The 17,252-nt window shown below is 47.8% G+C and overlaps 1 protein-coding gene across 1 annotated transcript in view; it reads right to left on the bottom strand.

Moving 5' to 3' along the window:
- Positions 1–3,451: 3,451 nt before the first annotated feature.
- The window catches only part of LOC135881299 (sodium- and chloride-dependent GABA transporter 1-like), a 35,432-nt gene continuing 21,631 nt past the window's right edge, over positions 3,452–17,252 (bottom strand). Inside the window, exons 10-14 of the mRNA XM_065407946.1 lie at positions 9,900–10,031; positions 8,919–9,021; positions 8,043–8,143; positions 6,651–6,818; positions 3,452–3,556 (exon numbers count right to left, since the gene is read on the bottom strand). Of these exons, the coding sequence (XP_065264018.1) occupies positions 3,452–3,556; positions 6,651–6,818; positions 8,043–8,143; positions 8,919–9,021; positions 9,900–10,031 (609 nt within the window). The remainder of the gene's footprint in view (positions 3,557–6,650; positions 6,819–8,042; positions 8,144–8,918; positions 9,022–9,899; positions 10,032–17,252) is intronic.

Here is a 17,252-nt window from a genome sequence, read left to right on the forward strand (position 1 = left end):
TAAGTAACAGTTGGTATGGATTTGTCAAGAACAAATCATATCAAACCAACCTAATAGCTTTTTTTGACAGGGTAACAAGCTTTGTGGATGGGGGGAAACAGTAGATGTGGTATATCTTGACTTTAGTAAGGCTTTTGATACTATCTCACATGACCTTCTCATATACAAACTAGGGAAATGCAACCTGGATGGAGCTACTATAAGGTGGGTGCATAACTGGTTGGAAAACCGTTCCCAGAGAGTAGTTATCAGCAGTTCACAGTCATGCTGGAAGGGCATATAGAGTGGGGTCAGTTCCATTCAATATCTTCATCAGTGATTTAGATAATGGCATAGAGAGTACACTTATAAAGTTTGTGGACAATACCAAGCTGGGAGGGGTTGCAAGTGCTTTGGAGGATAGGATTCAAATTGAAAATGATTTGGACAAACTGGAGAAATGGAGTGAAGTAAATAGGATGAAATTCAATAAGGCCAAATGCAAAGAACTCCACTTAGGAAGGAACAATCAGTTGCACACATAAAAAATGGGAAATGACTGCCTAGGAAGCAACATAGGGTTGCTTTTTACAGATTCAGACTAACACGGCTACCCCTCTGATACTTGCCTAGGAAGGAGTACTGCAGAAAGGGATCTGGGAGTTACAGTGGATCACAAGCTAAATATGAGTTAACCGTGTAACACTGTTGCAAAAAAAGCAAAAGTGTTGTAAGAAAGACATGAGAAGTAATTCTTCTGCTCTACTCCGCACTGATACGGCCTCAACTGGAGTATTGTGTCCAGTTCTGGGAGTCACATTTCAGGAAAGATGTGGACAAATTGGAGAAAGTCCAGAGGAGAGATTAAATGGTCTAGAAAAATGATTAAAGATCTAGAAAACATGACCTATGAGGAAAGATTGGTTTGTTTAGTCTGGAGAAGAGACGACTGCGGGGGGGGGGGGGGGGGGGGAGATATGGTAACAGTTTTCAAGTACATAAAATGTTGTTACAAGGAGGAGGAAGAAAAATCATTCTTGTTAACCTCTGGATACGGGACAAGAAGCAATGGGCTTAAATTGCAGCAAGGGAGGTTTAAGCTGGACATTAGGAAAAAAATTCTAACTGTCAGGGTAGTTAAGCATTGGAATAATTTGCCTAGGGAGGTTGTGGAATCTCCATCATTGGAGATTTTTAAGAGCAGGTTAGACAAACACCTGTCAGGGATGGTCTAGATCAGGATCGGCAACATTTTGCATGCGGCCCACCAGGATAAGCCCCGTGGCGGGCCGGGCTGGTTTGTTTACCTGCCGCATCCGCAGGTTCGGCTGATCGCAGCTCCCACTGGCTGCGGTTCGCCGCTGCAGGCCAATGGGGGTTGCTGGAAGCCACGGCCAGCACATCCCTCAGCCCGCGCCGCTTCCCGCAGCCCCCATTGCCTGGAGTGGTGAACCGTGGCCAGTGGGAGCCGCGATCGGCCGAACCTGCGGATGCGGCAAGTAAACAAACTGACCCGGCCCACGAGGGGGCTTACCCTGGCGGGCTGCGTGCCAAACGTTGCCGATCCCTGGTCTAGATAATACTTAGTCCTGCCTTGAGTGCAAGGGAGTGAACTAGATGACCTCTTGAGGTCCCTTCCAGTCCTATAATTTTATGATTCTATGATACAGGGCCATTCCACTCATAGAATGTGAATTGTATGAGCTAATCCCGGGGCAGAGTGCTGGATGCAGGAGGGAGCAGATCTAGTGGTAGAGCAGAAGGCAGGGGCCACTCTGTGGGCTATGGGTCTGTGGATTACGTCGCAGGGAGAGCACCGGGAAGAGGATCTGCTCCATAAGCAAAGTGTAAAATGTGGGGATTGCTGCACTGGCAGAATACCGAGCCCAGGAAAGCATGTGTGTGTGTGAGGAGGGGCACTCCCCAGTCAGGGAGTTTTGACCCCATTCCCTTCCTTCCAACTCCACAGGGCACCATACAATGCCAGCTCCACAGGGCATAGGGGGATGGAGTAAATCCAAGTCCAGAACTCCCAGCTGGATCAGGACATTCTGACTTTATTCCCTTCCTTGCCCGCTTCAGGACCCCACCTGAGCACGTTCCACAAGATACCTGTTCCCCTCTCAGGCTCCATGAATGGATTTATTCTGCACTGAAACTGGGTCTGACTGTCAGCAGGGACGCTATCCCCAGTGAAAAACTTATTACATGGTCATTGGTGCGTAACTAAGAGATAGACAACTCCAATTCGCACATCGATACAGAAGTTACTCTTCAGACACACCTAACCCCTAGGTGGCCCCACAAGAGGGCCATTTTGGGGCTGTCCTGTGTGGAACACTGCTCTTACACCTGACTGGGGTCCTATCTGCTGGTCATAAAATATTGGGGTCCTAGGTGCATTAGAGAACTAGGGCAAGTGAAAATAACAGATTCCAGGATGTATACGGCTGCTGTTACAAGCCACCTGCTCTGAAATGACTTTGTAACCTGGAAATGTGACTTCAGTGCCAGTTCTCACTTTCCTCTGGAGCTCTCACCTCTCCTCCAACATCACCTACAACACCACACTACCCTCTGTGCCATGCTGTGTCAGAGTCAATGATGAGATGCTGGTCTAATATGCCTAAGTGAGGATGAAGGGTTGTACCTCCAGCCACAGGCACCTCCTTGATACCATGATGGCGTTTTAGGGAGAAGATAGTGGATATGGCACATACAGCATCATAGGACACCATGTAACACCATGCCAGGGTGTGTTGGAATGGAGCATGTCCACATTATAAAGGATGTCTCCTCCACCAGTACAAGGGAATCTTATATCTATGGCTCTGTATAAATGACTGCTAATAATAGTAATAATAATAATAATGCTGTGTTCGTGGCTGAAGGACAGCAGCTCCAACAGCACAGCAGCCCTCATGCCTGTCCAGATTGCTGAGGGGTATCCAGTAGCCACCAATATTCTGTATTCCTGGTTGGTGCATCCATTGTACAGCACTTAGGACTATTTATTCATTAAAGGTGCTTTCTGCTATATTAATTGATAATCATCTGGAATTTGAATCCGTAGCCAAAATACAGATGGTTTTATGCTGTGACAGCCTTGCTGTTCATTAGAGGGTGCGTGGTGGACTTTAGTATAGAAGAGGGGCTGAAGAACACAATGAAAAAGGAGATGTTATTTTACTATAGAAAATACCACCTCTGATCAGCAGGAAACTAGGGCCTGGGACATTCCTTTCTGGTGGTATGAATTGGGATCATAAATTACGAAGACAGTCACTGCACATTGTCCTTATGGAATTTAAAACAGAGTCTTGATCAGCTGGGCTAGGGGGCAGTGCCATGAAAGGGCTCCTCTGTTAGATCCTTCCCACGCTGACTGAAATCAACAGCGGAGTTGGGGACACACAAGCAGCACCAGAGGAGGTCAAAGGGCAGTGGCGGGAGCAGCTACAGAGCAGGATGCCTAGACAGCAGCTTCGGAGACTCTCCCATTCAATGAGGTCTTCGGTTTTAATCCATTGTTCTGAACATTCACCTCTTGCGTGGGCTGAGTCATCTGCTGAAAACGCTGTCCAGGAACAAAGAAAGATTACAGGAAGGACACAAGTACCCAGGGGAAAATGAGGAGACCCTTTCACCACCACCACCTCCACACGTGGCATGTGGCTGAAGCTGCAGGTCACAGCCCTTCTTTCCAAATTGAAGAGACATCCCTAGTTACAGCAAGAGGGCTACCAAGGGGATAGTGAACACTGAAGGTGATTAGGACAATTGCTCCGGATACCAAACACCTCCATTTGGCAATGTAATCACTTCCCTTTTGCTCTTCTATTATACACAGTTCTCTCTTCTGAACGACAGAGATCACCATTACAAAGTAAGCCAATAGTTACCGCACAGTTGTAGCAGCACCTAGACGCTAAAGCTAGTCAAAAACATTTTTTAAATGACCAAAAAGGGCAAGGTTCTTCCCATTTCACAAGGATTCAAAATGGACCCACTTTTCATTTTCTATTCCATTTTTCATGAAGTTCTCATTAAAAATGTTATCCAATGGTTACAGAACACCAAGGAATTTACAGATTATGGCTCTGATCCTGCATGGCTCTTTATGCCAGCCTGGGTTCCCATTTATATCAACCTGACAGGATCAAAGTCTAAATGAAACTGAGGTCCATTGGTAGAGCTGTGTCCAGAAGACAGCCAGGGAGATGGAATGTGGGAGAGAACAGTCCCTCAGGCGGAGGGGTGGGGGGCACTCATTGTCTGAGCAGTATGGGTTGAAGCTTAGGGGTGAATGGACATGGAGGCTAAATTCCAGGAAGGGAAGTGGTGCTTTAAATTATGGAACATGAGGCAGAGAGGAAGGGGACCTGAAGTGAATGGACATCACTGACCCGGAGAAGAGCCCCTTCAGGAGAGGGAAGAGCCCCTGTACTCAGACATATCTGAAGTGTTTCTTGCTGGGTGAAGCCCCTGAAATGTTTAGTGAGGCTCTCCTGCCATTCATGTGCTTTTTTCTTATATTCATGCTCAGTAGGATTAAAGTGGCTTATAATCTTTCCTGTCTGTCAAAACCCCTTTATTCTGCATTGACATCTAATTTCACTCCAGCCTCAGCTCTGTTACAAGCTAATCCTCTCTCTCTCTCTCTCTCTCTCTCTCTCACACACACACAATATCCCTACTGCCACCTGCTGTTTGCTGCTAGTGCAATGGATCATGGAGGCCGGGGGCCTGGGTGTGTGTGTTGGCTGCCTCTGAAAAAAGTGACATTCCACTGAACTGGCAGAACGGTCAGTGCACTCGGGGATATCGAGTCTGATAGAGTAAGCAAAGGGAGGGGAAGGTAAATAGAAGCCAATCACACTGTTGTTATTTCTAATTCCCATTGACTGATACTGTCAGTATGCACCAGATGCTGAGAGAGCTCCTGGAGCAACAGAATATAACCGCACTCCGTGGGTCTGCAAGACAGGGATTCAGTGGAAACATGGATAATCACATGGACACCAGGTGGGATCTCAGGTTACAGATGGATTCAGAGGCACAACTACAAGGATTCAGCTCACTTAGGGGCAGACTGCGATATCCTTAATCACTTGGTATAGTACAAGTCGCCCTCCTGAAGTCAGTGGAACTACTTGAGGATTTCAATGCTACTCAGTGTGAGTCAGGACATCACAGTCTGGCCCTCCCAGCCTGCTCCTGCTCCCAGTGAAGTCAGGAGAATACTGTCCCCAGCTTCAATGGGAATAGAATTGGAACCAAAGACAGGGAGGAACTGATGCCCCAATTAGGAGACAAGAAGGGATTTTCCCCCATGGCACATTACCAGTGAGTGGCGGGGAGGGGTGGTGAGTTTTCATACCATCCTATGGAGCTCTGAGCAAGGATCATCTGTAAGGATCAGAGATGGGTCTGAGTGGGGATTGTTCGCTTTGATTTCTCAACACGATTCTCAGCCTATTGCTATCAGTAGAGAGAAGAGTAATGCCCTGTGACTGCCTTTGACTGAATCTCTTCTTCTGGCCCAAAAGAAAATGACATTATGGTGGGGTCTATATTGGTGCAGTGCTGGGGCCTCTCTCTGTCTTTCTTTCATTTTTAAAGTGAATTGAATGCCGGTGAAAGATAGGAGACTGACAGCCCTTTTTATCCATGAGACAGCCAGTTCCAGTGCAAACCTCCCTCACCAATAGACCTTGGCTCTGAGCTAGTTCAGGCTTCATGCTCATTCAGAATGTGGCATCTTTGCTGAGATTGCCTGTTAGTGACATTCATAGCTAGAACCGGGCAGGAACTGGAATTTCCACCTTTTCAAACATTTGCTTTCATTCCAAATCGGAACAAAAAAGAATTTAGACATTTCCCATGAAACAAGATGTATGAAGAGGTTTCGTTCCAGGACAGTCAAAAACCATTTCCTTTTAATTTTGACTTTTTTTGAAAAAAAAAACAACCAAACATTTTTATAATATAAAATAAATTTCAAAATGAAAAGTCAAAATGAAAAAATCAAAATGTTCCATTTCCGAAATGGTCCAGACAGAATGTTCTGACCTTCACAAAACACATCATTTCAATTTCTTTTTTCAAAACAAAATTTTGTCAGAATCAACATGTCCCCTTGGAAAGTTGTGTTTCTGACAGAACAGCATTTTCCAATGGGAAAATAGTCTGTTGGAAGATTTTCAAACATCTCTCTATGTAACAGTGCTATGCTGATGTGGACAGCAGTTTGCTAGGAATGGGACCCAGAGTCCCTTGACTTGTTTCACATAAGACACCAAACAGGAATGAGAAGGTAACAATTTTTGGTAACTACTGACCTGTGAGGGATTGTAGTCAAGAGGTAAAGGCACATATCTCCTTACCCCAATCCCCTAAGGCACTCATTTGCCTCAGTGAGGAAGGGCTTTCTATTGGCTTACATGGAATGTGTCGTGCAGGACGTAGTAGAAAGCATAAGGAGCAGATCAGAAGAGCGCAGAGGGTATTGGGGGATGAGGAGGGAGTATTTGGGAAGTCCTGGTTTACAAAGACCACAGGAGTCAATACAATGACACAGGGGCTGCGTTAAGTTTATAGTGGGTTGCTGGTGGGAAATTCCCTCTGGACAGATAATTGAGCAGAGGCAGAAGTTGGAAAGTTGCTTTTACCTGCCTGATGGTCCCCTCGGAGGTGAAGAAGTAGTACAGCATATAGCCCGGAATCAGCACCATGGAAGACAAAGCCATGAGCCAACCGATGCCCTGTCCCCATGGGGGATAGACATATTTCCCCAGAGTCAGAGGGGTCATTTCAACCACACTGAAGAAGAAAACACCCTGAAGAAACAGGATCAGCAGTCACAGCATAGTATGGCACAAGCAGAAATATTCACTGACTTTGTCCTTTTGAGAGTTCCCTAAATTCTCACTATGAGTTATAGTCAATAATCACGCACCATTCCCAACAGCCCTCCCTCCCCCCCAGCCAGAGCTCCTGCACCGTTCCCAACAGCTCCCCCCCCGAGCCAGAGCTCCCGCACCGTTCCCAACAGCTCCCCCCCCCCGAGCCAGAGCTCCCGCACCATTCCCAACAGCTCCCCCCGCAAGCCAGGGCTCCCACACCATTCCCAACAGCTCCCCCACCCCGAGTCAGAGCTCCTGCACCGTTCCCAACAGCTCCCCATCTCCCCAGCCAGGACTCCTGCACCATTCCCAAGAGCTGCCCCCAAGAGCCAGGGCTCCTAGACCAGTCCCAACAGCTACTCACACAGCCAGGGTTCCTGCACCAACTGCACCTTTCTCTCTAATCTTCTCATTCCACCAGAGACTGTGTCTACCCCATTTCCTACAGCAATTCTGGCTGAGACAGGCTGAGAATGCATGGTAATGTTTTCCCCATGGTCAGTGCCCCTAAAGGCCCCTGCCCAAGCCAGGGCACTTACACCCCTCCCTACTTCAGCTTCTGCTGCACACCACACTCCCAAACCATTTCCTAAACAGCTTCCTCTTAGCTGATTCTCAGGAGCTAGGAACTTCCCACACCCAGCATTCCCGCGGCAATCCCAATAGCACCTCCTGCTGGGAGAGGAAGGATTGGAGGGGGGAGCGGAGGAGCTGAGAGCTCATCAGTGCCAATTCTATTATATCTGAAAGTGCCTCCTGCTGAGAGAGGCTTAAGGGGCTGAGGCTGGAGCTAGAGTGTCTGAAAGTTTTCTCCACAGCCAACAATGATTTTTAAAGTCATAAATCACCAGTTCAGCTTCTGAAATATCAAACACAGGAGCAACATATTACTAATTGCATGTTCTAGGCCAAGCTCCCCCCTCTCTTCTGAGAGTCAGTTGCAGGGATTCAGGTGGGAGAATAAAAGAGGTTCCGCATATTTCTTTTCCTGCCAGTCGCTTTGACTCTTCTTAGGACCAACTTGAGGTTAATGCCAGATCTGGATTTGGATCGGAGTTACCTAGATTAAAAATTTAGTGTTTCCCCCACCCACAGAATGATCCCAGTGAGGTGGCCCTTCTAGATCAACCTCCCCAAAGAGAGTTGCTTTGTTCTCACCACGCAAACGAGGGGAGTGAAGAAGGCCCAGCAGAGCTTCCACCAGCTGCAAGGTTGGTAGCCAATCATCTCTTCAATGTTCATGTAAAACCTGTTCGCACCTATAGTGAGAAATGCATGTTAACAGCAGCAATGATATCTCAGCACCATTCTCATCACCTCTGTCCAGTGACCCAACACAGAACAGGAGAAGGAGGACATGTGAGATCAGAGAGGCGAGCAGACATTTAAGGTGAGCGTGGAGAAGTGTAACACTCACTCCCCAGATAAAATGTAGAGGCCATGGACACAAACACTGCACTGGGATCTTAACAGGTACCTGGATAATTTTATGACCGCTAAAAACATCTACAGCTTCCCAAGCTAAGACAGTGATAGTAATCAACTAACAAAGGTCTAGATCGTAAGCTAGACTAGGTCATAGATTGACCTTGGAGGGTTCAAGAAGGAATTCCCCAATACCCCAGCACTGCACAATTGGATGGGCAAGTTACTGAAGAGGGGGGACTTTGGTCTCCCTCTGAAGCATCAGGCATTGGACACTGCCAGGATACCAGGGCAGATGGCTCAGCAGTCAGATTTGGCCTAACAAATTCTATATTCATATCATACCCTCGAGAAATCCAAATCTAGAGGCCTGTGCATATTTCCATTTGTATGGGAATCTCTGTGAACATGTGCTCAGCTGAGTGGCTGTCTGAGGAAGCAAGATGAGTGTCTCCCCGGGGTTTTTTCAAAAGCTTTCAGCTTTGGCCCAACACTGTAGTCAATTGTCAATCTCCCACCGACTTCAATGACTAGTGTTGAGGGCTTTTGAAAATGGCATCTTCTGTGCCTGTAGATAAGCAGCAAAGGAACAAGGTGAGTTGCTCTTACCATAACACCAGGAAATTGAGATGGTCTCAAAGAAGACGAGGAAGAGAAGACACATGCCGCTGGCTGAATAATAATCAAACAGCTTGAAGACATAAATGCCACCCTGAGGAGACAAAGCCAAGGGGAGGGGGCCTGGTTATGGAGTACAGCCTGGGTGGGGAGCTGAGGATTAATATCATCAATACTTTTCTCTCATCATTTTGCCTTTGTATGTTAATTTCCTTGGCCTATGGAAGCCAACAAAGATGCATCATTTTGTTATAATCTAATTTCTGCCATTTTAACAGACGTACTCTGGAATGTGGTCAAGGAGTGAGTGTTCAGGCCTGGCTGAGGGTGGGGAGAGAAGCAGGACTCTCGCGTGGCTGCCTTCCCCCTCTAGTGTGAGGTGAAGCCACTTTGTAAAATGAATCCATTCTGTCCCTCCTGCTGCACATCAGATGTCTCTGCAGACGTTCCATGTTATGTGACTCATCCAGCATGAAGTCACAAAGTGGGAAATCCAAACCCTGGCCTCCATATCACTGATCCGGGTCCCGAAGTCCGCACACAGAGCCTGGGCCTCACTGCCATACACCCAGTATACAGATCTCTGCATTAGGTCACTCACTAGGGCATGTAAACATGGAGCCTGGGCCTTAGTGTCACTGCCTCAGAGCCCCACCAGACCTGCTCTCTTTTGGTTTATCTCAGTCTTCTGCGTAGAGAATGTGTCACCCTCCAGGGCATAGGCCCATCCTGGAAGCAACAGGAGTCCCAGCTAGACTGACCACAAGGCTGATGGTAACTTACTGAGATTTAATGTGGAGACTGCAGCTTGCTGGACAGATGACTGTGCTGGGCAAATCCCAGACCAGCAGTGGCCCTAGTGCCTTTCACGGACAATGGCCCTTCCCCCAGGCTTCTTCTGCTGCTGTTATACAAGGAGGTGGATGGAAGAGCACCAGGAACAGGCGCTGGAGTGAGCACAGGGAGAGGTACCTGGGTGATGTTGGAGAATCCGACAATGTAGGAGATAAGACAGACCACAGCAATGAAGAGCTTCTTCCTGGCCCTGAGGAGATAGGGATACTCATCTATCAGGGCTGTGACAAACCCCTCCACGGTGCAGAACTGCAGGAGGAAAGACACACACACACAAATACATCACCACCCTCTGCATTCCCTTGAAACACTCCTCCTCCTCCTTCCCTCACTCCCCCGGGGTGGTGCCACCTCCCTCCCCTCTGGAGAACGCACCACCTTTCAGCCTGGATTTGTGTCACTTCTTCTATCTCTGTGTCCAACCGACCACTGCTTCCCTGCTGCCTGGAGGCGGTGGATGACCTCACCTACACCTCATTTCCTGTAGGTGCTCCAGCATGTAGTGACGGTGCTGAAGGGCCACCACGCTGAAGCCTGGTGTGTGTGTGTGTGTGTGTGTGTGTCAAAATCCGTTCCTTCCACTTGACTGCAGGAGTTACCACAGGTAGCTGGATGATGATTGGTGTTGTGGAGAAGGAAAGGGGCTGGTGTGGAAGTGAAGGGGAGGGTGGCTGAGAGGGAGGACTGGATATGCCAAGTCATGGGGAGAAGGTAGGGGGAAATAGAGAAGGGCATGGGTATGGGAGACCATCAAGTGGGGAAAGATATGGGTGTGGAAAGCTATGGGCAAGAGGGTAAACGGCAAGGGAACTGGAAGTCACTTCAGATTAAGAGTGGTGTATGGGAGGAGAGGGAAGTGGGCACAGGAAGTCACTGGAGCAGATGTGCCTGGGGAAGTCCTAGGGGAGTTGTGTGAGGAGTAGTGGAGGGGGAGAGGAAGGCTGAAGCAGTAAATACCAACAGGATACAAACTTCTCCATGTCCTAACTAGACCACATGGAACACACAGGAAGAGATGGCGAAATTGTGCGATGCTCCTAATGCAATCCACGTAACATGGTATCTTGTTTCATGATGATTACTGACACATAGTGGATCTAAATGCCAGAGCAGAAGCATGGTCTAGTGGCTTGTGCACCTGGTTGGGAACTAGGTGGCCTCAAGGTCTAATCCTGACACTGATGTGCCATGTGACCTTGGACAAGTCATTAAGGCTAAAGGTTTCAAACCTGGATGCCTAAAGTTAGACACCCAAATAGAACATTTAGGCACCTAAATAAAAATGGCCTGATTTATAGCCGTGCTGAGCTCCTGTGGTTCCCACTGATGTCAGCTGGAGTTGCGAGTGCTCAGTACCTCTGAAGAGCAGGCCATTGCGGTGTTTCCTCTTTGACATTGCTTAGGCTGCTGCTGTGCTGAGTCCACTGCCTATCGTGCTGGCCAATAGTGTCTCATTGTTTCCTTGTCCTCACCCCTCCCCTCCCATCGGTCTGTCTGTCTCCAGCTGTTATCTCTTGTGGTATGCTCAGAGTATAAGAGCTTTGGGGCAGGGACAGTCTTTTGTTTTGTGTTTGTGCAGCACCTAGCACAATGGCAGTCTGAGGTCTGTGATTGGGGCTCCCAGGCGCTAGCATAATACAAATAATAAATAATAATTGTTATTACTCTGTGTACTCACTTCCTTCTTTCTCTTTACAGTGGCTTTGGTGTGTTTTCTGAAATGTTTCCCTTTCCTCAGTATATTGTTGGGTCTCTTCATTATTCCTGTCGCTTTTCGATTATCGGCGTCTGCCCCCCCCCATCCCAAACCTGAGTTGGTGATCCTGTTATTTCCTGTTTCTTATTTCCATTCCTGATTCTCCCCCACTCTTCCCCCCCACCCCCTTGTCGGGGTCTGGTCACGCCATCAATGGTGGGGCAGGAGACTCCGTAGAATATTGAGTCACTGACAGGCTGGCACCTCACATCAATTAGCAGACAAGAGAGTTTTCCCACAGCCCAAGGGGCATTCAGCCCCCACCACAGGATACAAAGAACTCGCACTGGCTTCCGGGAGAGCTCCTTGTATCATGCAGGAGAAGACAGCGGCCCAAAGGGAGTTTAATTGCAGAAAAACAGCTGTGGAGCGGATAGGCTTGTGAGTGGGTGTTTCTGCTCTGCAGGACTCTGATTCCATCAGCGAGAAATGCTCATGAATAACCTGTAAGAGATGGCATCACATGGGACACACGCGGGCTTGGAATCACAAGGTGCCACTAACTCCCCTGGTGGAGCAAATGCCTGACCTGGAAACTGGTAGTTAAAAGGAATCAATAGCATATTATGCAAGAGGGTCTAGATGCAAGAGAACTAAACCCACGAGTGAAAACGGGTGCGTGTGTCTGGGCGTATCAATGTATGCCACTGCAGCTGTGAATAAGAATTTGCGATGTCCCTCATGGCGTAGTAAATACACAAATTTCAGAGTAGCAGCCGTGTTAGTCTGTATCCGCAAAAAGAACAGGAGTACTTGTGGCACCTTAGAGACTAACAAATTTATTAGAGCATAAGCTTTCGTGGGCTACAACCCACTTCTTCGGATGCATATACTGATGCTACTGGACACAGACAGACCCTGTTATTCCCCTTGACTCTCCAGCAACCTGTGCTGCCTAGTGTCACCAAAAACAGTTCTCCTTAAGCCCAGGTGTGACCAGGCTGAGTCCCGACTCTGTCCTCCCCAGAGCACACAGATCCGGAGTTAGGCCCCGATTCAGCAAAGTGCTTAACACATTCTTCACTTTAAGCACATGCTTAAGGGTTTTGTTGAACCGGGATGGATTTAAGTGCATGTTGAAAGTTAAACATGTGCCTAAGTGCTTCACTGAAATGGGCCCCAAGGCACAATTTTTAAAGGTATTTAGGCGTTGCACTGCTTAGCATTGCAATGCCTAGCTGATTTAGGAGTCTAAATCCCCTTGAGAGTCAATAGGATTTAGGGTTCTAAGTGCCTAAACCCCTTTGGAAATGAGATTTAGGCTCCTAAATCAGTTAGGTGTTCAACACTGAGCGCAGCAACATCTTACTGACCAAAGACCCCCCTCTCCCCCCCTTCATGGGGTTTGGTTTTATTGGTAGCTGATAAACATTACCAGAACATAAACCTCAACCTCAGCTTCCCTCCCAAGCTTGGGTGTCCCTCCAGGACCAACTCTGCCCTCTCTCCAGGGATCCACTCCCACCTCCCTTCTAGCCCCGGTGCAATAACGAGCTGCACCTGCTACAATGAGTCAGCAGAACTTCAGCAGCCTTCTGAAGGGTTCTAGCACCTGTTAAGGGTGTGGTTTGACACAAGAGCCTTACCACCTTGCTGCACCTGGCCTGAACTAAGCAGTCATGGACTGGGCTGCTGACCGTCCTGTAGAATATGTTCCTGTGCACAACCAAGGCTTTCTGAGAACATGTGGGGCCTAACTGTCAAAAACGGCAGCCTGAAGTACTTGTGCAATTGCACATTTGCATTTGTGTGCTCAGTTATCGCAACACATGCAAATCAGGAGCCTGTGTGTACTAATGACTAGCCAGGCACCTAACCTACCTATTTGCATGCACAGTTGTTACTGCATGAGCAAATGTAGGCATATTTTTTGCATGCAGAAGCCAGCATCGTGGGTTCTACACTGTATGTGTAAATCATACACTGAATGAGGAAATCTCCAGTACACAGATAGAAACCCTCAACATCTATTTATCTGTTTTTTCTAAATGCTTGTTTTGCTTTTGATGCCTCATGCACCCCCTCCCCCAGGCACTGACAGCCCCCTCAGAGCTCCAGGTCCTGTGAGACTGACAGTCATATGGGACTCTAAGATTTTCAGGTGATAGTTGAGAAGCAAAGGCATCAATAATTCCACACAGTGCTTAGGACACTTATTGTCATGTATCGAACTATTTACGAGAGCCGAGTGAATGATCCATAGAGAATAGTTCTGTCAGTGAATGTAGCTACTTTGGGAACATTTCCTCATTATTTGAGATTGTTTGCCAAATAATATCTGCAATAAGTCCCGGTCTGAGCTGTTCGGTGGGAGCATTCAGCATGTGAAACTCCAGCTGGGTTGATTAGATTTGATTGGACATTAGGTGTGACAGCTTGGGGAATACGTCCGCATCCATTTATGAATTTCATGTGGTTTTATGAACGCTATCTGTAATTGCAACTAGTTTGTTATTGTAGATCAGATCATCCATTTTGCAGCATTTTGTAGTGGAGAGGCTATGTAGGGGTGAGGGGAGGGAGGGAGGAAGGAAGATGTGACAGAGCAATCAAGGGCCATCAACACTGAGCAAATTTCCCCTGCTCAAACAATAGGGTTTCTGTCAGCAGGGCCTTTGGCTTTGAATGGACTCCCTTCACAGAAATCTGTCTGGGGAGAGGAGGAGCTGGAATCCCACCCCTCCCCCTATCTAATCCAATCTTTTTGACAAGGTAGTTGCTTTCTAAGCCAAGGAAGCCATTTCATTGCCAGGAACAGAAGACAAGCTGGAGTGAGTGGAGGAAGGAAGGACTTTACCTCCCCTAAGGCCTTGAACCAAACCCAGAACTCATAAACAAAACTCTCTTGTGCTTTTTAAGAGTAAGGGGTGTATGTTTATGTTTAAGAAATCCCTTTACTAAGCCTGTGTTTCCTTGTTTTACCTACACATTGCCCTGAAGGGGTTAACTAGAAACCAGAGCTCCCACCAACAGGTGGGCTCTACAGGGAACTTGTTTAAGTCTTGGTCTACACTTAAAATTTTGATCAACATAGCTACAGTGCTCAGGGGTGTAAAAAATCCACACCTCTGAGCACCATAGCTAAGCCGACCTAACCTCCGATGTAGATGCAACAAGGTTGACAGAAGAATTCTTTCATCAACCTAGCTACTGCTGCTCGGGGAGGTGGATTACCTACAGCAACAGAAAAACCCCTTCCATCGCCGTAGGAAGCATCTGCTCTATGGCTATTATGTCACTACCTGAACCCAGGGACTAGGAAGCATGTAGGATTCAGCAATCAGATCCCATCACAACAGGCTGGTGTCCCTCCAGAGAGTGGGACTAGACCAGGCCATGGCACAAGGTTTCCTATAAGGAGTGGGCTTTCTCCTGCACTGCCCCATACGCACAGAATGCTCTCACGGAATTAACTGGGAAGGGCACTATCATCTTCCCCTTCCAAACCCACTGCTTCTGTACGCCTTTCAAGGAATCAGCCAGTGTCTGGTGATTTGGATGTGTCACTCAGGAATAGCTGATATTTCCTTTGATAAAGTAAGCTAACTTGCCTGTGTCTGTACTATACCCGGTACAATAGGGCCAGGAGCTACTGCAGTACAAAGAAATCCTGGTGCCTGTGTTCTCTGACTCTGAGTGGTATCTCTTGGAATCAGGTCTCCCAGGTGAATACTCACAATTCCTATTGCCAAATTCACCTTCTATAAATATTCTCTAGTAGTTGCTTAAAATTTCCTTTGTACGTGGACATTCCTGCCAGCAAACTCATTCAGCAGAAATGAATACATGCAGACCCCAGACAAATAAGGAGCATCGGAGAGGCAGCATGAGCCAGTGGATGGGGAACTGGACCAGGGGACCTGGAATTTATTCCCAGCTCTGCCACTCACCTGCTGGGTGACCCTGAGCAACACTTCACCTCCCTGTGCCTCCATTTCCCCTCACACCTTTTTTCTGTTTTGTCTATTTGGATCGTAAGATCTTCAGAGCAGGGACTGTCTCCTATTATGTATTTGTACCTGCCTAGCACAAGGAGGGCCTGAGCTTAGTTGAGTTCTCTAGATGCTACCTTAATGCCAATAACAATGAAAAACAAAGCAGGAGGGGATTCAAGTCTTTATCCAGGTGAACATTCATAGATTTGAGGTATCCACCCAGCTCTGCTGTTTACCCAGAAACGTTTTTTTCAGGCACCTGAGCCTGCCTAATGCTGCATTCCCATCCCAGCTCAGTGTGCTCTCTATGGGCTGAGGAGTACACAAGCCCTCCGCAGACCCCAACCAAAAGAGGGCTTTTACAGGATTAATTGGTTGGCTACCTGGCTATTTTGATGCTCACGCTATCAAAAATTATGCAAGTTATCATGTGCAAAATACATAAGTACCATCCAGTCCCTTCTTTTTTGGTGTGTGTGGGTTGGGATCTTCTGGTACACCCTGATATTGCCCCCTCCAGTGTCCTCACAGGATATTCTTGTAGAGCCACGACTCACATTCCTCTGGCAGGAAAGAGGTCTGGCTGTAGCTCATCTGGAACCTCGCTGCCAGTACTAGCCAGAGCACCAGCCAGACGCTGTGCCTGCTCCCTCTGTGACATTGCCAGGGTGCTTGAGAAACTGAGAACACTTTCACTGCCACTAGGGTTGTCTCTTTTTACTAGAGATGGGGCTGAGGCGAAACACTGAACATCCCCAAATTCTGGAAGAGTTCAGAGCCAAGCCTAGCTCTCTACCTCTGCCCTGTCACTACTTTTTGAAATGTGGCTCGTTAGCATTGCACCAGCACATTGTGATGCGACTGACTCTTGGCACATCGCATAGACATGCTCTTTCCCAGGCTCAGGACTGAGGAAATTGTGGACGACAAACTGAAATAGCAAAACTTTTCACAGAATAGGAGACCATGGTGCATCATGGGAGATGTAGTCTGTCCAAGGAGCTGAGCCCATATAGAAGGACAATGAGGGCATAAGATACCTAAACTACAACTCCCATGAGGCACCTTGGGAGCTCAGGTGTATGCAAATTAACATCTGAATTTTTCATTTGAATTAAAAAAAGCTTTCAAAAAAGACTGACGGGAAAATGGTGGCCCCAGGTAGTGATCAGGCCCCACCATGCTAGGCACTGTGCACAGACAGAATAAAAAGATGGTTCCTGCCCACTACCCATTGCCCATCAGCAAATGGGAGATTACCCCACAAATAACTAATTATATGGATGGGACAGATTGAAGTCTATAGGAGATCAGCCACAAAAGAATTGCGATAGGAAAGGGACTTATTAAGGCAGGATGGGAGGTCACCTCATATACAACTGGTTATGTGGACAGGGCTCATCAGGAGTACAGGAGATCACTCCACTGAATATCTGCCCAGAATGGAGGATCTCATTGCTGAGTGAGAGAAATCACTCTATACAGGACCTACGTTCCCTGGGAAGCCGCTCAGCAGGCTATCAAGTGCGGGGAGTTCAGGTGTCCCTCCCCCCACTGCTGTGTGCTGGCCCTGCCCTGGAGCTGCTCCCAGGAGCCTCCTGCTTGCTGTGCAGAGCAAGGGGGTGGGGTGCTAATGTCAGGGTGTCCCCCTGCCCCTGTACACCATCTCCACAGAGCCGGGGGCGGAGACACACAATAAGGCTCAGGACGGAGGGAGCTTGCTGGCAGCTGCTGCTGTGTCTAAACTTGCTGATCTACTTAAAAGGGCAGCATACTTAA

The sequence above is a fragment of the Emys orbicularis genome, chromosome 1, assembly GCF_028017835.1.
Source record: "Emys orbicularis isolate rEmyOrb1 chromosome 1, rEmyOrb1.hap1, whole genome shotgun sequence".
In the NCBI taxonomy this organism is placed as follows: domain Eukaryota; kingdom Metazoa; phylum Chordata; order Testudines; family Emydidae; genus Emys; species Emys orbicularis.